Source organism: Phalaenopsis equestris, unplaced genomic scaffold (genome assembly GCF_001263595.1).
Source record: "Phalaenopsis equestris unplaced genomic scaffold, ASM126359v1 Scaffold000094, whole genome shotgun sequence".
NCBI lineage: Eukaryota > Viridiplantae > Streptophyta > Magnoliopsida > Asparagales > Orchidaceae > Phalaenopsis > Phalaenopsis equestris.
This window is the reverse complement of record NW_018164536.1, coordinates 1,972,614-1,994,329: the sequence shown is the minus strand read 5'-3', so window position 1 is coordinate 1,994,329 and position 21,716 is coordinate 1,972,614. Positions and strand designations below refer to the sequence as shown.

The 21,716-nt window shown below is 37.1% G+C and overlaps 1 protein-coding gene across 2 annotated transcripts in view; it reads left to right on the top strand.

Annotated features, from left to right (window-relative positions):
• The window catches only part of LOC110020365 (vacuolar protein sorting-associated protein 8 homolog), a 39,060-nt gene that overhangs the window by 4,287 nt on the left and 13,057 nt on the right, over positions 1–21,716 (top strand). For both annotated transcript variants that reach the window (XM_020718441.1, XM_020718443.1), the window contains exons 2-13: positions 4,092–4,400; positions 4,507–4,746; positions 4,873–4,993; positions 5,077–5,210; positions 5,282–5,915; positions 6,310–6,374; positions 6,469–6,570; positions 6,683–6,825; positions 7,648–7,703; positions 17,794–18,434; positions 18,565–18,755; positions 18,893–19,196. In XM_020718441.1, coding sequence (XP_020574100.1) covers positions 4,092–4,400; positions 4,507–4,746; positions 4,873–4,993; positions 5,077–5,210; positions 5,282–5,915; positions 6,310–6,374; positions 6,469–6,570; positions 6,683–6,825; positions 7,648–7,703; positions 17,794–18,434; positions 18,565–18,755; positions 18,893–19,196 — 2,940 coding nt within the window. The remainder of the gene's footprint in view (positions 1–4,091; positions 4,401–4,506; positions 4,747–4,872; positions 4,994–5,076; positions 5,211–5,281; positions 5,916–6,309; positions 6,375–6,468; positions 6,571–6,682; positions 6,826–7,647; positions 7,704–17,793; positions 18,435–18,564; positions 18,756–18,892; positions 19,197–21,716) is intronic.

Sequence of the window (21,716 nt, the reverse complement as noted above, 5' to 3'; positions counted from 1 at the left end):
GATCAAGGAGCAGCCGATTGTGGTGCTGGTGGACAGTGGGACCACTCATAGTTTCATTTCCAATCATGTCGTGGATCAACTAATGTTAGAGCTCATAGATACAGGGAGCTTTTAGGTCATGATGGGGACAGGGAAGGTGGTGTAAGAGATTAGTTTTAACATTACATGATTTACAGGTGGTGGAGGACTTCCTCTCCTTAGACTTGGGCAACACTGATGTGATTCTGAGAATGAAGTGACTGCAAATGCCTGTGGAGATGAAGGTGGACGGGAAATCCTTGAGGGTAGGAAGGTGGTGCTGGCCTATGGAGAACCATTGTCTCACTCAAAATCAAGGTCAAGAAGATAGGGGGAGCAAGAATAGGCTATTTGGTGGAGTTGCATAGCATAAAAGAGATCCGGGATCTAGAGTCAGAAGAGTTCCCTAAGGGTGTTCAACAACTCCTACAAAAGTTTCTGACGTCTTTTAGCAGCAGTGCAGATTATTACCACCGAGCGAGCATGAGCACGCCATTATTTTGAAGGAGGGAGTCTCTCCTATCAATATCAGAGCATACTAATATCCTCAGATTCAGAAGGATGAGTTATAGAAGTTGATCCGAGAGATGCTCGAAGCCGGGATTATTAGACTTAGTGTGAGCTCTTTTCCAGTTCGATCTATTGGTGAAGAAAAAATATGGTAGCTAGAGATTTTGCACGGACTACTAAGCTTTGTACAAGAAAATTGTATTGGAAAAGTTTCCTATCCATTTGATCGATGAGCTGCTAAGAGAGCTTCATTGGCAACTATTTTGTCGAAGATCTTTCTTAAATCAAAATACAACTAGATCAAGATGAACCTAGTTGATGTACACAAGACAGCGTTTCAAACACATAAAGGACATTACGGGTTCTTGGTAATGTCATCTTGCCTCACCAATACTCCGACCACATTTCAATCTCTCATGAATCAAGGTTTTCAATCTTACCTCAAGAAATTCATTCTGGTATTCGACGTTTGATCTACAGTTATACAAATATAGAGCATGTAGGGCACCTGAGGACAGTTTTGGAGATGTTAAGGGAGCACCAATTGTACAACAACTTAAAGAAATGTTCTTTTGCACTGTTACAGATTGAGTACCTAGGGCACGTGGTGACTTGGGTAGAAGTAGTAGTAGATTTGTCCAAGATCGGTACTATGGTGAACTGGCATTTACCAAAAAAATTTGAAGGAATTGAGAGGTTCTTAGGTCTTGTTGGACACTATTAGAAATTTGCGAGGGGGTGCGACCCGATAACATGGCCGCTGACGAAACAATTGAAGAAAGACAGTTTTAAGTGGGGGGAAGCATCAACATAGACCTTCAAACGTCTGAAGAGAGCCATGGCCAACGTTTCTATATTAGCACTTTCAGTCTTTAGTAGACCATCTATGGTAGAAACAGATGTGTCAGGGTACGGATTGGGAGCAGTACTCATGCAAGACTAGCGACTGATTGCTTACTTCAGCTAGGTGCTCACATCTATGGTGAGACTCAAGTCAGTATACGAGCAGGAGTTAATGGTCATTGTATTGGTCATTTAAAATTGGTGGCTATATTTATTGGGATGAGACTTTCTAATCAGGAAAGATCATAGGAGCTTAAAGTTTATTTTGGAGCAGAGGATGTTGATTGAGGAACATCAGAGGTGGCAATGCAGGTTATTGGGATATGATTTTGAGATTCAACACCGAACATGATTGGAGAATAGAGCTATAGATGCACTATTGAGAAAGGTGGAGCCCCAGTTGACAACATTACTGTACTGTCTTAGATTGGGAAGCCCTAAGACGGGAGAGTGAACAAGATGAAGGGCCAAGGTAAATACGGGTAGCTGCTATAGGATATGAATATTCATCTAGAATACGCACTGAGGGGGCAACAACTACTCTACTAAGAGTGGTTCGTGTTGCCGAGATCATTGGAGTATATACCCAAACGTAGTTTAAAAGTTTGATGGCAGTGCAATTGGGGGACACTTGGGGGTACATAAGATATATAATCGCATATCGACATAATTTTTGTAGGTGGGGATGCACAAAGATGTAAAAGACATGGAGGCAAGGTTTTCTTCAACCCTTAGCATTATCGGAGAAGGTTTAGGCAGAAATGACGATGGATCTTTTAGAGGAGTTGCCACAATTAGAAGGGTTTACAATGATCTTCGTTGGTAGTGGATTGCCTAGGCAAGTATGCACATTTCATTACCTTTCGACATCTTTACACCGCTGTCTCAATCGCTACAGTGCTCATATGTGAAATGGTCTGTTTACACGGAATGTTGAAGTCTATTGTATCAAATATAGTCAAATTATTCCTCAACCAATTCTCGGAGGAGTTGTTCAGGTTACAAGGAACCGTCCTCAAAAGAGCACAAGATATCATCCCCAAACTAATGGCTAGACATAGGTGGTTAACAGGAGTGTGGACACATACCTGCATTATTTTGTATTATATACGCTAAAGATTTGGGCCAAATGGATCGTGTGGTCTGAATATTGGTATAATACTTCATATCATACTGTAGCTCAAATTACACCTTTCAATATTTTGTATTTTCGGGATCTACCTCACCTGATACGTTATGGGCATAGTACCACACTGGTATCTAGTGTCGATCAATACTTGAAGGAGAGGGACAAAAGACAGAGCTCAAGGGGGCATCTACTTAGAGCACCAACAAATCATGTAGAAGAAAACAAATGGACATAGAAGAGAGATATATTCAAATTCGAAGACATGGTTTACTTGAAACTGATGCCTTACCGACAGAAGATATTGGCCAGTCAGAGGAGCAAAAAAATTTCTCTATGATATTTTGGACCCTATAAGGTTACATCAAGCATCAGGGCAGTGGCCTATATTTTGAGGCTACTGCTATCACCAACACTATACCCAATCTTTTCATGTTTCATGGCTGAGGCATGCTATCGAAGATTATACACCCTCGTCTTCATTACCTCTAATGCTGACAGAAGACATGAGGGTGATTTTGTAACCTTTACAGGTCGAAGGAGCGTAGTGAGGAGTGGGTGGAGCAAAGGAGACACTAATTAAGTGAATAGATTTGCTAAATTATTAAATAATGCGAGAGCCTTGTGAAGTGATCCAAAAGCAGTTTTCATCATTACACCATGAGGACAGAGTGCTTATTTGGGAGGGGAGTGTTGATATGCCTGCTCTTGCATATGAGAGAGCCGATCCTCCGGACGAGCTATCGGTCTAAGGAAGACCGGTTTGGACCAGCCAGACCGAGTCTGAGATAGCTCCAAGGAAGACCGGTCTGGACCAGCTAGACTGAGTCTAACTAGCCGGCTTGGCCAAGCCATCTGGCCTAGCCGAGAAAGGCTGACAACCTAGGTGTTGTGGCAGACGATTTCAGCTTTTGGGTGAGGCCCACATAACCATTAATCACATACAATAGGAGGGGAATTAAGAAGGGTTTTTGGGGAAAGTTTGAATGGATTTTGGAGAGTATTTCATATGGCTAATCGGTTAGGGTTTGCTTTTTGTTTTGTTTTGGCTGCAGTTTTTCTTTTCTCTGTATTCCTAGCGGTGTTTAGGGTTTGTGGAGAGACGATCCACCTCTCGAATTGTTGATTATCCCATGTATCTTGTTTGTTTGCTTTGATATTAATCAAATTAGCTTTATCTAGGGTTTTCCTGCGTATCTATTGCAAATTGCTCTTTGATTTTGATTCCGGTTCCTATCATACTATTAATTCCATATTCAACATCATTCATGCTCTCTTTTTCATCGCTATATATGTTACCCTTCACATCTTCGCCTCTTCCTCCATCTTCCTAGACTCATTCTTTTTCCTCGCAATTTTTACTGCTCTAGAACTTCAGGCCCTTGTAACTATATTTGATCTAACTTTATTTTCAATGTGCATCTTTTTTTCCAATTCTTGATGCTTTTGTCATTTCCTAGAGGCTGATAAGTTTCCACACTTGCCTACAAATTCAACTTTTCTGTCCTTTTTAGTGATTTATTCCTTTTTTATTTTTGCAAGCCGCCGCCACTAATTGTTCAGAAATCAAAAACATCAAAATTCTTTGTTTCAGATGCTGACATTTGGTTCATCTGGCGAGAAAATTCCAGTACCTGTGACTTCTATGTGCTTCAATCAACAGGGTGACCTACTGCTAGTTGGATACTTTGATGGCCATCTTACCATATGGGACGTACAAAGAGGGACGTCAGCTAAAGTTATCACTGGAGAGCATAATGCACCGGTAACACATACTTTGTTTCTGGAGCAAGATTCACAAGTATCACGCCAATTCAAAGCTGTCACCGGCGATTCCAAGGGTCTTGTTCTTCTTCATACTTCTTCGGTGTTTATTCTTCACCATTTCTCCATTAAGACTCAGGTTTATCATACCCGGCTTAATTCCTTGTTTCTGAATGCATTTATCCCAAAATTTCTGCATCTTTGTCAGCTTCTGGATACTAAAAAGGACTGTTTTTATTCAACAGTGCCTTCTAGATGGCCAAAAAAATAGCACTGTTCTGTGTGCATGCCCTGTTGTGATGGATAATTCTCAAGATGTTGGTAGCACATCTTCTCAAGTCTATTCCTCAGTCCCTTCCAGCGGTCTAGGTGCAAAGGTTGGTGGTGTAGTTGGGGCTGACACCGGCTGGAAGCTGTTCAATGGAAACCCCTCCATAGTTGAAGAAGGTGTGGTCGTTTTGGCCACCAACCAAAATGCTCTAGTGGTAAATTTGCAGTCTGATGCTTATGAACAAGTAGAAAGCATGCATTTATTCTAATTGAATGCTTGATCTAAGTTTTTATTTTCTTTTTTTTATTTTCTTTTTTGCATTCTATGTTGCTTCTTTAAGGTAAGGCTTAGTCCTACTGTCCAAGTCTATGAAAATCTTTCTAAACCAGATGGAGTACGGGAAGGTTCCATGCCTTATGCAGCCTGGAAATGTATGGGCCATTCTCATGATTCCTCTCTAGGTAAGGATTATATCCAACTTTTTACATTTTCTTTCATTTATTTATTGAAAAAAATCACCTATTTGCATGAAGCATTATTTCAGATAAAGTTGCATGGCTAGCCATAGCTTGGGATAAGAAAATTCAGATATTCAGGTTGGCCAAATCAAAGATAAGAAGGCACAATGAGTGGACCCTGGATAGCACTGCAATAGGTGTTGCATGGTTGGATGATCAGGTAATTTACTCAGGTCATAGGTTATCTTCATCCATACATTCCTTATCTGTGATGGTTCTTTCTTTTCATAGATGTTGGTGATTCTTTCTATCCGAGGACAACTCTGCTTGTTTTCAAGAGATGGAGCAGAACTTCATCAAACAAATCTTACTGTAGATTGCTCTAGCATGGATGATTTCATTATATATCATACCCACTATATGAATACCTTTGGAAATCCAGAGAAGGCTTACCATAATTCAGTAGCTGTAAGAGGGGCTACAATCTACATACTTGGTCCCATGCATCTCATAATTTCTCGCCTTCTGCCATGGAAAGAACGAATTCAGGTTCTTCAGAAGGCAGGTGACTGGATGGGTGCATTAGATATGGCGATGAGACTTTATGATGGCCATGCACATGGGGTAATTGATCTCCCTAGAACGGTCACTGCTATCCGGGAGGCCATAATGCCTTATTTAGTTGAGCTGATCTCATCATATGTTGATGAAGTGTTCTCTTATATTTCCATAGCCTTTTACAACCAAATAGATAAAATTGGCTTAAAGGAAGACCCTAGCATCACTGATAGTTCTGTGCGCTTTGAGATAGCGGAACAGTATGCTCGTGTTGGCGGGGTTGCTGTAGAATTTTGTGTTCACATAAAAAAGACTGACTTATTATTTGATGGAATCTTCTCAAAATTTGTTGCTGTTCAACATGAAGGTATAAAAATCTTCTTAGATACGATACAGTCTTCTTTAATGAGATTTTCTTAGATTAAAGATGTTGTAAGGCTAAAGTCTGCATATGCTTCCATAAATGATCTGTCAATAAGAAAAACACCTGAATGCATGCATACTTTACCAACATCATTTTTGATATAGCTTACACTCGTGTTATTATCAGGTGAAAAAATTATCTCAGAGGCACATCAGGGCCTCCTACATGTTATTCAGTTCTTTAGGATTGCTTTTTCTTCTCTATTGTTTAACTATTTGTAAATGTCTTAAATCTCAGCCTCTGACCTAGTTGGTTCTGATTAGTTATATATCCTTTTTTGGGCATCATATTTTCTTTGCATGCTGTTTGGTAGGCATTAATATTTTGCATGTTGCAGGCACTTTTTTGGAGATTTTAGAGCCATATATATTAAGGGATATGTTAGGATGTTTGCCTCCTGAGGTACTTTCTGCAAATATTAGGTCATTGTTGTAGGTAGTTTTCACACCAATTTGCAAGGTCGATTCATTTATTTATCTTTCTGACGAACTTGTAGATCATGCAAGCGTTGGTAGAGCATTATAGTATCAAAGGGTGGTTAGAACGAGTTGAGCAATGCGTTCTTCACATGGACATTTCTTCCTTGGATTTTAATCAGGTGATGTGAGATGTACTTGTGAACTTATTGTTGTTTTATCTTGCCACCATGTTTCAATTATCCCTTTTTTTTTGTCAAATCCATAACTTACAGGTTTATGTTCTTTATTCAGGTTGTGAGGTTATGCCGGGAACATGGATTATATGGTGCACTGATATATCTTTTCAATAAAGGTTTAAATGATTTTAAAGCACCTCTAGAGGAACTATTGTTGGGCCTACATAGTAGCTCTAGTATTGATGTCGCTTCTATTGGGTATTGCATTACAACCCTTGTTTATTTCTTGTGAAGAGGGCTGCTAAATTTGCATCGTATGGCGTTCTTGTTAATTGTAATTTGTTTCTTATGGTGCACTGGCTGGAGCTGTGTGTTTTTTTCTCTTGAGATTTTCTTAAGATACCTAAGTGCCTATAAAAAATTCTTCCTAGAGGCGGTGCTTTTCTCTGCATGTGAGTTCAAGAATTCTTTTTAAATCTTTACCTTTTTTGGTTGGACCATCTTTTCATTTTATTTCTAATAATCATATGACAAAGATCGATGAATTTTATTTATTTATTTTTTTTCTGTTTTGTTGCATGGTCATGGGAATTGGTTAAATGGAGGCTAAAGTTAAGTGCATCTTCTTATTTTTCTAGAACTAGAAGGTTGGATCCCTATCAGTTCTTCAGAAGGATATCAATCTAACAATACTTGGGTTTATGATCTATGGATGCTAATTCTCTGCTCGTCTTTTGCTTTTATTAATATAAGAAAACTGTTTCTAATGCTGGAACTTGTACTACTAGTGGGATCATCACAATGTGAGTCAGAGTTGTAGGTTTGATTACATAAAACCTCTCTACTACTGGTATTTGGGTAAACCAACTTTTAGTATTCGCATTGCCAGTGACGGGAGCCATCTCTACTTGGCACGCCGTTGTCTTGAAAAAACTATCGTAGCATGCATGGTTTCTATCTTTTATTTCATTCATCAGCAGCTGTTCATAATAATTTTGTTTTAAGACTTCATATTACTTTTTTAAATTAAACTTTTTATATCCTAATTTAAAAAATTGACTTACAAAAAAGATGAAGCAGGTACAGAATGCTTGTTTATCTGAAGTATTGCTTTCAAGGTCTTGCATTTCCTCCAGGTATCAATTCTGAAATTTCTCAAGAACAATCTTTTATTCTGGATCATGCTAGCTGGTTGAATGTTTCAGTCATAGGATTATGCTCTTGTTTGTTACATTTTATGAGCAAACTGATTTATAATATTCAGTTATTACCTAAAAGTTACTGAAATGACAATAATCATTTAAGTTATGCAGTCGGAGTCAATGACACATGCCAATATGTTGTTTCTGTAAACTATTTTTATATCTCGTTTTACTAGTTGATTCTCTTTCATACATTCATGATTCTGTAAACTATTTTTATATCTCGTTTTACTAGTTGATTCTCTTTCATACAATCATGAAAGCAGTTTTATTATACTTTGTTATGTAATCGATGTTTCTCATGGCATGATAAGGCGCATTGGATGTCTCGATGGGACCTTGGAAATCCTCAATGGACGCTTGGATGCCTTTAGTGGGTCTTCAAATACATGTCTCATGATATTAGATGAGCGTGCAGATGGAATATTTGCTGTTTCTCTTATTCCTATAAAGAGAGTACGTAGCTGTGTATGCTTTTGCTCCGCATAACTGCAAAATATATTTTTACCCTTAATGAAAATGTAGTTTTTATCTAGTTCAGGTTTTGTTTCTTTCTATTTGATGGATGAAGGAGAGGCCAAGTTATCCAACCAATGTTGCCTTTGCTGATCTTCACCATGTGTATTCAAACAAAGTTTATAAATAAATTATTAATTACTTTCTTTAGATGAATTATAATGGAGTTTTAGGCATGCATCGAAGTCTTAAGTTTGATTCTCAATAAGTCTCAACAAGACCAGAAATCCTAAAAAAATTCATCAAAGTAACAACTGGCTTGCAAATTCATATCTTTGTTGATGTGAGCAAATTTAGCTGACATGTTGGCTTACACACAAACATTAATAAGAAAGAAGAATAAACTAAAAAAAAAGATATTTAAATGGGCAATTCCACAATCAGCACTTTGTCATGAAGTTAATTTTCCAAGCACAAGGAATTCCTTGCTAAAGATAGCACAATTTACTAAGTCCATGAAGGGACGACAAACACTAAGAAAAATGCTCAAACTTTTCTTGCATTTTCCATGTTTTGAAGTAAAAGATGGATTTGAATTTGTAGATTAAAGGAAGATAACTACCCAATAAACACAATTAATTCCTGGGAGATGAAGTGTGGTTGTTGCTTAATTGTGGAGATAGAGGAAGCTTTAAATAGTGAGGGGAAAAAGAGGAGAAATGGGATAACTTCAATAAGCCATGAATAAGTGGGCATGTTTAAGGATAGAGAAAGAGGAGGAGGCATCAAGGACATATGGAAGGAAGAAGTCCTTTGACGAAATAATCTATTTGGACTCGTTTTTATCATAACAACACAAAATGCTCAAAATAAACCATAATGTAAAGAACCGCACATGCGGCGTAAAATTATCCTAGGTATAATGAATCTAGACTATTGCCTAAACTTTTTCATGATGACGATGATGGGATGCTCTACATTAGTATTCCCTCGCTTCAAATTATTTGACTGATGAAGATCCTGCCACTTTGAAGCATCTATGGACACATGTTCTTTTATCCCTCGGAGTTGTATTTTCTTTCTGGTACAATGTTGAATTTTATAATTGATATTGTCTATGAAGTTATTGCGGATGTTGCCCTATATGATTTGTCTTTGGCCCAAGTTTGAACCTAAGATAGAGCATGCGCTATGTAAGTTTAAATTGTACCTTTTAAATTGTATTAAATCGATTTTACCATAGCCGCGCCGTTCTCTCATAGAATTATAAGACATGTCAAACAACTTTGGCTATGTTATACAAGAGGGTTTGCCCAAAGTGGCTAACTTTTGTCAGCTTGGTTTGGGTATGCCCTTGGTTTGCAGGAGGTTGTGCCACCTTGCCATTGGTAAAATTCCTTGCCTGAGATAAAGCATGTTCTATGTAGTTTAAAGTTTTTTAAACGTTATTTCTTAATCAAGCTAGTGGCAGCCATGTCATTTTCCCGTGTTGCGACTTATTATTATTATTATTGTTATTTTTCTAAGTTGTTCCTAATTTCGTAACTTCAAATAAGATAGAAGTTTACAATTAAAGACATGCGAAGTTCCCCTTTTTTATTTGCCCTCTCATTACATTCTTGTTGGTCTTCTGTACTTTTTGTTTTGATAATAGGAATGACTGTTAAATTGAACAATATGTTGGCAAAACTATGGGAGTAACAAATTTTATGTGGAGTAATATAAAATAAATGAACATAGATGATGCATGTGCATTACAGTAAAAAGTAGTGAGCTGAAGTTAATGAGATGGAGCTTGGAAGGAGTTGGCCACTTTCAATTTGACTTGACATTTCGTTGTTATACATTCCCAATTTTACTGAGATTAAGACAATATGGGCATTTTTTTTTTTTGATGATATAGTGACTAAAACCCCATAGCTCTTGTGAACAATGAGTGATTCATAATGCTATCCTTTAGTAGTTAGTTTGGATGATCGCACTGATGCTAATAGCTGCTCCATCACGTTGCAGTTGAAGAACATGAGGAGCATTTTTCTGTACTGACTGAAGTTCCTTAAAAAAGATATCATTGCCTTTTATTTCTTTTGTGATTTGGGGATCAATAGCAAAGTTAAGATTGATTTTTTTTATTCATATTCACCTTTGACATTCCCTGCTCTCTCATTCATGAGGAGTTAAATCCATGTATGCTTTAATGTGGAATCTTTTTATCTTTTCAATCATGTATTCATGCATAAAGGGGGTCTCTTCATCCATTAGTAACCCCTTCTATTTGTAACTGTGGCCCCCTAAAATAAAAGAAAAAAAAAGAAGAAAAACTATGAATTCTAATAAACATGTTTCCCAGCATTAAAATGACTGTTAGTCTAGACACGTTCAAGAACTCTATGGAACTCTTTGCTAACAATAGAGAAACTAGATATTTTAAAATTACTTCCTCTGGTCTGCCTCAGCCCCCTCTTTGTAAAATAAGCTGCAGGAGTTCAACAGCTGCTGCGGCCCTATTTCTGCTTGGAAAACGGCCACCTATGTCTACAGATGCTGCCCAACATATCTTGTGCTGGCTGGCATTCAGGACAGCTGCTGTTTAATGTTTTCTGACCGTGGAGATTGTCAAATCTAGCTTTCTACGCCAATAATTGTTGTTAGATGTTCTGGTTTGCTGGAGTTTTCAGCAACTTGATTTGGAAATTTATTCTTTATTTATGATCGCTGTTACTAGTTTTCAAGAGGTTTTGGATTTCTGGCAACCTGCATTGTAAAGAGAGGAAAAATAGATTGATTATTTTTCTCCAAAGAGAAGACAATTTAAGAATAAATTCCGAAAGCAGGAACCTGATTTCAGGAGGCTTTTAATTCAGCAATTTGAAGGTTGTATGCTGATAAAAACAAAAAAGAAAAATAAAACAGATCAGGAGGGGCTACGATCTGAAGGATCAAGAATTCCAAAACCGTCCTGATAAAGCATGCTGGATAGTGTTAGATCGACACCCACCATGCTTTCCGCCAATGCCGAATCTGCCAAGTAATTGAAGACTTATTTTAGGTGCAAGGCTAAAAGAGCAATTTAATCATTTATTACTTATTATTGTTTGGTATAAATAGTGCTTAATATAATTAGGATTAGGGTATGCGATTGTTAACTGGAGTCTTAGGAGTTAGGGTTTGGAGAGACTTGCATACATCTCAAATTGTAGGCCTATTATTTTTTTTATTCGTTTTTGTATCGTTTTGTTTTGATACACTGATGGAATAAAATGTTTAATTTTAGCCCTATTTTCTCTAAAAACGTATCGCTCCTATTAAATTGGTATCAAAGTTGTACATGTTAGTGATGGCGTCCAAGAGATTTTATTCCTTGGAGGAGAAGTCAGAGGGAGAGGTGAGATAAATCATATTGGAATTGAGAAGTGTTTCTCATACATGAAGGGGATATTCACAACCCTGAAAGAAATGATGAAGAAGATCGCGGGGTTTCAAGGAAACCCTCCATTGCCTGCCACATAATTGAATGATGGCATCTAAAATGGAGGAGATTGGACAATAGTCGGGTTACGTGGGGGGTAGCGTCGATGTCTTAGTTTGATATGGGGTCGTAGGATTGAGTGACGGGGTCTGGAGCAGACTCAAATAATAGGGAACCATGTGAAGAGATACTTTGGGGGGTGGGACCCCGACAAAGGGCTGCATTCAACCATACCAGTGTCAGTTGTTGCGGCAACCATGACAATCCTCTGGTCGGAAGCCAATTCAAGAGCTTATGGGGATGAACAAGCTGATTATGGGCCTAGCTAGACTTGTGGAAGAAGGAAAATCAATATGGGCTGAGAAAAGAAACCCAACCACATTTTCTTGGGTGGAATGAGTTATGGTCGAGGAAATTGGGGAGTAGACTCACACATTAGGAGGCTGAAGATGTTGATCTTTAGAGGAGCCTATGGTTTAGTTTATCGTGTGAAGAGATACTTTGTTGCTACCGAGCTGACAGAGGAAGAAAAGTTGATGGCGGTGGCCTTGTGGTTGGAAGAGAATGCTCCAAAGTGGTATCAAGGAAGAAAAGTTGATGACAGAGGAAGGCTGATTGTTGGAGCGATTCGGATGTGAGAAAGTGATTTGCATAAGTAATTTTTTTGCTTTTGTCAAGAAGTGTCCGTGATGGATTATAGAGAGAAATTTGAGATGCTATCCGATCGTGTGAGAGAAATACCTGAAGCATTATTGAAAGGAAACTTCATGGAGTTTAGACCCGAAATTCGAGCAGCCGCCTCGTTTGCTGAAACAATGAGGATTGGGGGAAACTATGAAGTTAATGCAATTGGCTGAAGATAATAATGTAACGGAATGGGATAATAGGAGCAACACAAGTGGAGTGTTATACTGAAATACAACCATGGCAATGCTAAAAACTTAAATAGAAGGATTCCAAAGGGAGGGTCCACAAGACAGGAATAATGAGCCACGACCTGGGGTGATATTCAAACGCCTTACAGAGACAGGGATTCAAGAGAAGGAAACAAAGAGGTTATGTTTTCAGTGTAATAAGAAATTTATCCTATGACGTCGTTGCAAACTGTATATGTTCTCACAGTGTGTGACAAGGAGGAGACAGAGGATGAAGAGACTTTGGAGGTTGTGGTGGAGTAATACTTTCACTTGGAGGTGGCAAAAGTTTTATTGAACTCAGTGGTGAGGTTAACACCGATCCGTACTATGAAATTTCGAGGATAGATCATTGATCAGGGCTTAATGATGTTGGTTAATGTTGGGGCCACCCACAACATAATCTCTATTCAAGTAGTAAAGCAATTGGGGGCATGAGATGATTGACACGAGAAGTTCTGAAGCAATGATGGGAATGTGACAGGTGGATGAGCAAGGGAGTTTGTAAATGGGTGGTTTTGACACTGAAAGGCATTAGTATTTTCTCTTTGCTATGGAATATTTTTTGTTATTGGATGAATTAGAAAGTCCTAATAATGAAGTTTTAGGGGAGAGACAAGACAATGGTACTTCACAGTGACCCTAGTTTTTGCAAGACCTTGGTGACACTCAAGATCATGGTTGGGGCAATTCAGGATGCAAGGTTGGGATTCTTTATCAAGTTGTATAGTATGGAAGAGACATGATCTAAAGTTGGTGCATATTCCAACATCTATCCAACAACTCTTACAATAATATGTAGAAGTTTTTTTTGTTGTCATGCAAATTACCACTCGAAAGGAACATAAGCATGCAATAAATCTAAGACCATGGGTTTCTCCAACAAGTGTGCATCCATATCACTTCTCAGGTATAGAGGACAAGATTAATAAATTTATCTGAGAGGGTTTGGAGGCCGGGATCTTAAAGCATAGTGTGAACCTCTTCTCATGCCCAATCTTGCTAGGAAAGAAATATGGGATTTTGCGTTTCTATGTGAATTAACGGGCAGTGAATAAAGAAACAATACCTCTTAAACTTCCTTTCTTTATGATTGATGAGCTATTGTGCGAGTTGTTTGGGGCCGCATTATCCACCAAGATTGACTTGAATTTAGAATATCATCAGATACAGTTGTGGTCAATCAATGCGTACAAGATTGCATTTCAAACTTATGAGGGTTACTGTGAATTTCTGGATATGTCATTCAGGCTCACCAAGCCACCTACATTTCAATCACCGATGAATAAAGTATTTCTGTCTTTCCTAGGTAAGTTTGTGTTGGTGTTTTTTGACGATATCCTAGTGTACAGTCATTCCTTCGAAGATCACATTTATCATTTAAAGGAGGTGTTGACGGTACTCGATGAGCACGAGCTCTACACTAACTTAAAGAAGTGTTTTTTTGCCCAATCGAAGGTGTACTCAAAACATGTGATGTCGGCTGCAGGGGTGTCGGTGGATCCACCAAAAGTGAGGACTATGTTGGATTGTTCACTACCTAAGACCTTAAAGAGGTTGAGATGATTTCTAGAATTTACAGCATACCGGAAGTTTGTGAAGGGTTATAGCTTGATTGCGTGGCTGCTAATGGAGCAATTGAAGAATGATAGTTTTCCATGGGGGGAAGCGAAAACTCAGGCTTTTGAGAAGTTAAAAAAGGCTATGATGAGTTTATCAGTGTTGGTGTTATCTAACTTCAACCAACCATTCATTATAGAGATGGATGCTTCAGGCTATGGGTTAGGCGTAGTCTTCATACAATGTTAATGACCTATCGCTTATTTCTATCAAATGTTGATGGTGAGAGCTAGACTCTAGTCAGTTTGTGAGCGAGCTTGTGGCAATTGTGCTCGCTTTTCAGCAATGGCGACTTTATTTGTTGTGGTGGTGTTTTATAATACATATAGATCAATGCAAATTTAAATCTCTGTTAGAACAATGTATGGTGACTGAGTAACATTAAAGGTGGCTATCTAAGCTATTCAGGTATAACTTTGAGATTCAAAATCGCCCGTGATTAGAGAATGAGTTTATCGATGCCTTATCACGATGGATGGAGGAAGCTCAATTGTTGGCATTATCAGTTTCCTTTGGTTTTAGATTTGAAAGTCCTAAGACAAGAAAGTGAGGCAGATGGGGAATCGAGCAAGATCCGGTCGATATTAATGAATGGCGAGAATAACTATCCTGGTTATTCACTGAATGATTGACATTTATTTTATCAAAGATATTGTATGATCCCGAAATTCAAGGCAAATACTGAAATTATTGCAGGAGTTTCATGACAATGCTATCTGGGGGCACTTGGATATGCTCAAAACATACCAGAGGATAGCAGTAGATTTGCATTTGGTGGGAATAAGAAAAGATGTGGATAACATGGTCTCAAGTTTTTATGTGTGCTAGCGGCACAAGTACATGACGTTAGCGCTTGGAGGGTTCCTACAAGCTCTATCATTATAGTAGAAAGTATGGGAGGAGGTGAAAATGGATTTCATTAAAGGTTCACCTCAGTTTGAAGGAATTACCGTCATCTTTGTGGTGGTGAACCGATTGAGCAAGCATCCTCAATTTTTCCCTTAACACCATCCTTACATTGCTATTTTTATCGCTGTTGTTTTTATACTAGATGTCCGTTTGCAAGGTAATTCAGAATCAATAGTGTCAGATCAAGACAAAATATCTTTTTTAGTTCTTTATAGATGGAGCTGTTTAGAGTGCAAGGGACTATATTGAAGAAAAGTACAACATATCACCCACATACTGATGGACAATTTGAAGTTATTAATTGAAGTGTGGAGACCTATTTGCATTACTTTCTATCTGACAAGACCAAGTAATGGGCTCGATAGCTACCTTGGGCAAAATATTGGTACATTTGTTCATATCTACAACTCATAATACTCCTTTTAAGCTCTTTTATGGTTGTGATCCACCACATTTGGTGCATTATGTACACAACACTGCGCCGGTGTCTCTAGTGGATCAATATTTAGAAGAGGGACAAGGTGTTGGTAGAACTGAATGGACGTTTATTGAAGGCATAACAATTTATGAAGAAATAGGTCGCACAGGCATCAAAGGGTGTGCAATTTGCTATAGGAGATGGGGTGTATCTACAACTTTAACCCTATCGACAAAAGACATTGATAGGACACATAAATGAGAAGCTCTCCACACGTTATTTTAGTTTGTATGAGATCACAAAGCGCATTGGTGGGGCAACTTATTGTTTAAATTCACTACTTTCGTTGACACTTTATCCAGTGTTTCACGTGCACAATTGAAATGTGTTATTGGTGTAATCTACCCTTCTTCACTTCTCCCTACCTTGACTAAGGATATGAAAGTTCTGTTGGAGCTACTAAAGTTAAAAAGGGTGCTCCTGCAATCGATAGCTGGGAAAGAAGAGTTGATTAAAAGGAAATGGTTGCAATATTAAGTCGTTATGAGGGAGCCATATGACTTGATCAATCAACAATTTTCTCTTTCCACTTCGAGGAAAATGTGTGTTATTGGGAGTGGGGTAATGTTAGACCGGTACCTTCGTGCTTTTTGCCACATTGAGCCTGCCAAATAATCTGAAGACTTTTTTTAGGTTCAAGGCTAAAAAGACAATTTATTCATTTGTTAGTTATTATTTTTTGCTATAAATACGGCTTAATATGATTAGGGTTAGGGTATATGATTATTATCTAGAGTTTTAGGAGTTGGGGTTTGAGAGAGACTTGCCTAACTCTCGAATTATAGGCCTATTTTTTGTATTCGGGATTATATTATTTATTTTTGGTACGAGTAGAATATAATCTATTATTTTTGCTCTAATTTTTGCGGAAACTTATCTCGTTCCTCTCAGATAGCTGTTAATATGCTTTTGACTGCCTCTTGAAACATATGACATTGGTCATTTTTTGGGCCTGTTCAATACCAGATATCCATAGAATGCAAATAGCCACCAAGTATCTTGAATTGAATCTCTTAGGATAGTAAGAATAATGGACGACCCTTTTCTCCGATTGGGAATAAGCCCCACTGGACAGCTATTTGGGGGTTGATTTTGAGTGCTGGAATTAATTTTGGCAATGTCTTGGAGCTATTTTAATTTCCAACTTTTAAAATAATCTGTGTTGTGTCTGTTTTGGATTTCCTGCAGTTGGAATACGCGTAGACAACCACTGGATGTGCACAAATAGGGTTCAAGAATGCTTTGGGGGAGAGAGAGAAGTTTGGGTGATTGATTGTGGCAAAATCCTGGACTCCGCCACCACTCTGCCCACACCTCTCCACAAATGGGTAATCCACCTCAAAATAAGGAATCCTCCCTTCAATTTAGGGAAAAGCAGAAACTCATTTTTTCTAAAGGAAGGTCAATTTAAAGTTAAGCTATCACAAATAATGCCTCACTAAGAAGGAAAATAAAGGAGGTCCTCAAATAAATAAATAATTAATTATTAAAAACCCCTCCTAACAGTATGTCACCTCCCTCCACTTCCATGCAAGGGCGGTTGGGCATAAACCAATAGCACAGTTAGAGTTTGTGGTTCTCTTCTTAATGAAGAAAAGCTTTCTAATTTGAAGCTCCAAAAATGCATTTTGTTTGCAGTGTCCACTATAATGAAATATTTTCCAGTTAATTCATTATATGCAATTCTCCTCTCTTGAATTAAAACATTAAACCTCATTTCTTGGGTGCATTCTTCACATGTGGATTGCTTTATTGCTTTTTATCTTCTTATATGGGCATTATTGGGAAGAAGAGAAGGATGTATGACAAAGGGTTGCAAGATGTGTGCTTGGCTAGGAGTAAAGTGAATCTATCAATTGAGGGTGAGAGCTAATCCTGAATTGATAGATAATCGAGAGACAAGAGGGAAGACCAAGAACCTCTCTTGCACAAAAAAAGTAAATTATCTTTAAGAACTTGCTTTGCTAGATCCTTATCCGTAAACCTCAACTTGCTGATTGATGATAACAAAGTAGATTATGGCTTTTAGGCTCTTGTGCATCAGGAAGATATATGTATTTTTTTCTTTTATTCTGAGTTGATATGGTTTTTTCAGTGGCTGTTACATCCCAGCAAACTTGGATTTTGTTGTAAAATGGTGGAGCTTTTGAGTTGTAACCTATATAATTCTGATTGCAGGACATGGTTATCTTCCTCCTTCTAGATCACCTTCAATTTGGAAAGAATTGTTGGAATTTTTACTCGAAGATTCTAAAATTTCACTCTCACAAGTGTCAAAAAAGCTCAAATCTTTTTCTGGAAATTTACCAAACCTTTTCTATATCCTTTACTTGGACACCGAAGCAGCTCTGGATGTTCTACAGTGTGCTTTCAATGAAGCAGAACATATTAAAGATCCGTCAGATCTTGGCCAACCAGCTTCTCATGTAGATCTAGAAAATAAACATGAACTTGAGTATTCAAAAAGCCAATATTCAATGGTGCAAAGTATTGCAAATGCACTAATATCTATTATTGACTTGGAATCTGACATTGTTTGGTTCTTTGAGATGGATTGCAATGAAGATGTTTGGCCTTTGAAAAAAGACATTTATTTTATACTAGACTTTATAGCGTACCTTGTTGCAAGTAAAAGAGCCACAATTTCTGCGAGAGTATTGATGCATATTGCTGAATATTTGACATTACATGATCACAGTCAGAAAGATAGAGATTCTATAAAGGAAAGACGGCTACTTTCTGTTTTGAAGGCAGTACCTCAGGAAATTTGGGATACTTCTTTTGTTTTGCCTCTCTGCATGGAGGCTAAATTCTATCAGGCATGTTAAAGAGATTTCCTATCATTCAAACTTACGTGGATTTTTTGACTAATATATTTATGTTGTTAGGCTTAATTGTTAGATTTGAACCTAGTAATGTTGTCTGCTTCCTTGTTGAATTGATTTTCAGGCATGTGGCTTTATTCATTACATCAGAGGGGAGTATGTTGATGCCCTAGATAGCTATATGCAGGATTTGGATGAGCCTATCCATGCATTTTCTTTTATTAACAAGTTGTTCTTGCAACTAGACAATACGAAAGCTTTATTATTTCAAGCAGCAGTTATTTCCCGTTTTCCTGAGCTGGTTAAACTTAGCAGGTAAAGAAGCCTGTCTGCGTTTGTGTTCTTCTTCATCTCATTGTAACTGTGCACCGCTTATCTATATTGGGTTTTTTTTTTGGTTAATTATAATCAGTTTACGCCCTGCTCATATCCTTTTGCATTCCTTGTTGCAGGGAATGCACATTTTTCTTAGCTATTGACCAACTTGATATTGAGATGCAGAATATTCTTTCACAGCTTCATTCTCATCCACAGAGCCTTTTTCTTTTCTTGAAGACTTTGTTTGATTTTCACATATCTGGCACTCTCAACTTTCCTGTGCCTGAAACTGCTCTTGTCGCAAATTATCCTAATGTTAGAATGAGGGATTCACTTATTGATATTGCAGATTACTTGGAGAAACTATCAAATTTCCCAAAGCTTTTGCATCATGACACAATTCAAGTGACTGATGAGATGGCAGAGCTGTATTTAGAGGTTAGTTTTGAAATCCATAATTCCATGAAATATTGAGGATTCCTTTTTGGTGCTAGCCCATTACAGATGACTGGTCTCAGTTTTGAAATTCATTAAGGCGTTATTTGGCTGGTTGTTTTGAAAATACATGTATTTAAGAAATACAAGGTGTTTAAAATGCAAGCCTTTTAGAAATGTAACAATTTTTTGGTTGGATGTAAAACAAATGCATTTTTTTTAATTTTATTCTAATACATTTTAAATGCATTGAAATGTGAAAAAAGGCGACGACAACAGGTGTTTTAGGCGGGCAGGCAATGATGTTAGACAGGGAGTGAGGGCAGGAATTACAAGCAGGCATAATGCCTGATTGTAACATCACTCGATTTGGGTGATTTCCACACATAGGGAAAATATAACTTTCGGGATATTTCAAATCCCTCAAACTTTACTTCATATTTCTTTTACTTCATAACAAATACCAAAAAATTGAAATGCTTGAAAATAAAATGTAGTGCTCTACTAAGTTAAGCTAACAGCTCTTAAGTATTGAGGATTCTTTGTATCTGCTTGTTGAAATAAATATAAAAACTGGCTATCAAATTCTTTTAAATTTCTTCTCATCTTAGAGTGCCACTTGTTAGATACATGATTTTCATAGTGGGTTGACTTGAAAAATTTGACATCATACAGATGTGAATGCTGAGGATATCTTTTGGCCCATAAAATGCTATTATTCGATAATGGCAAATTTGAAAGTGGATGTTAGAATTGTAGTCGAAATATCTTGATTTTTGGAAAAAGGAAGAATTTGATTTTGAGGAAGAATCGAAGAGAGAAATTATTAAAAAATCATATGAGAAAAGGGTACAAATGAATGCCCTTACAAGTAGCAACGATTGTATGAAGATACCCAAAGGACGATGTCAAAGAAATACCATATTTTTACTCCATCACTAGCTATTTGAATTATATGACACTATTTATAATTATTTACCTTAATTAAAATGATCCTAAATGATAATAATACTTTAAACATTACTATTTTAAATAATGAAATATGTGAATGACGGTACAATACATTAAATCACATTTAAAAAACATTTTTGATGACTAAGCATTGAGGTAGATGACACAACCTCAATTGTATTAAGAAATTTATTTTGAAGTGTTGAGATGTTAGAAGAAGAATTGAAGATCCTCACTAATATTTTAGAGCTAGTAAGATTGATTTTGTAGAGAAACAAATGAGAAACATATTGGATGTGACGAATAAAAAATCCATCTTTAGAAGTAAGAGACAAAGGAGACAAAGAACAATCGCTATCATCAACTATATTACCAGTATCCTCTTATCGTATGTTATTGAGCCCATCATCACGACACTTTTGTGATTTATGCCCTTCTTTGTTTTGATTGATTTGCTTAAGTTGGGTTGGCTGGGTTATCTCAGGTTAATCATGCTTGACTTACTCAAATCAGATTGAATAAGTTTGATTAGCTTAAGGTGGTTGGATAAAATTTTGAAGGGGTTGCTTGGTCAGCAGAAAATAATGCAATGTATAATAAATGTAATGTAGGAGTAATGTATTGTTTTTGGAATACTTTGGATTTAGTTTAGTTCATTATAAAATAAACGGACGAATTTAATTTTCTTTGTTTGATGTAAAATGTAAATAATGTATTTCAATGTAAAAAATTAATGCGTTGGTGGTGGTCGGAGGAGGTTGTGGCCGTGGCCGTGGCGACACATGCTGCGACAGGCGATACTTTAAATTGAGGTATGAAAATTGGCCAAATTGGGTGAATTTCAAATACAAAGAAAATGAACCAAGGGTTGAATTTCAAATACATTGTTATTTTACATTGAATTTCAATTTCTTCTAAATAAACAACTGAATTTTCAAATTCTCTATATTCGGCATGCAATGCACAAGTAATATTGTCGACCAAACAACCTCTAACGAAAAAGTGATAGGAGATATGGTTGATAGTTTGAAATCAAAAATTGAATTGAGATTATCAAATTCAATTTTACAATTTAAAATTGAAATTGAGGATTAATTTAGATATTTTGGTGGTGGAATTGTGAAGGATAGTATGAATTTTATTGTGGAGGGAATCTCCAAGAATATAATGGAGGGCATTGTGGAGGATAGTGATATAATGCTTGCATAAATAGAGAATGTGATGTCTTCATTTTATTTTCAAATCAAATTTAATTTTTTTTTTGAAATTTAAGAATATAAATTTTCAATTTTAACATTTAAAATTCAACAACAACAACAACAAAACCTTTATCCCACTAAGTGTGGTCAGCTACATGAATCCTTTTTCTCCATCGCGTCCTATTTAATGTCATATTTTCATTTAGTTCTAATAAATTAAGATTATTTTTTATACAATATGGCCAGATCATCCTAGGTCTACCTCTGCCTTTCTTAACATAAGTCGAGTGTAAAACATCTACTCTTCTAATCGGATCATCAGATGGTCGACATTTAATGTGACCAAACCATCTAATACGACTACGACTCTCTC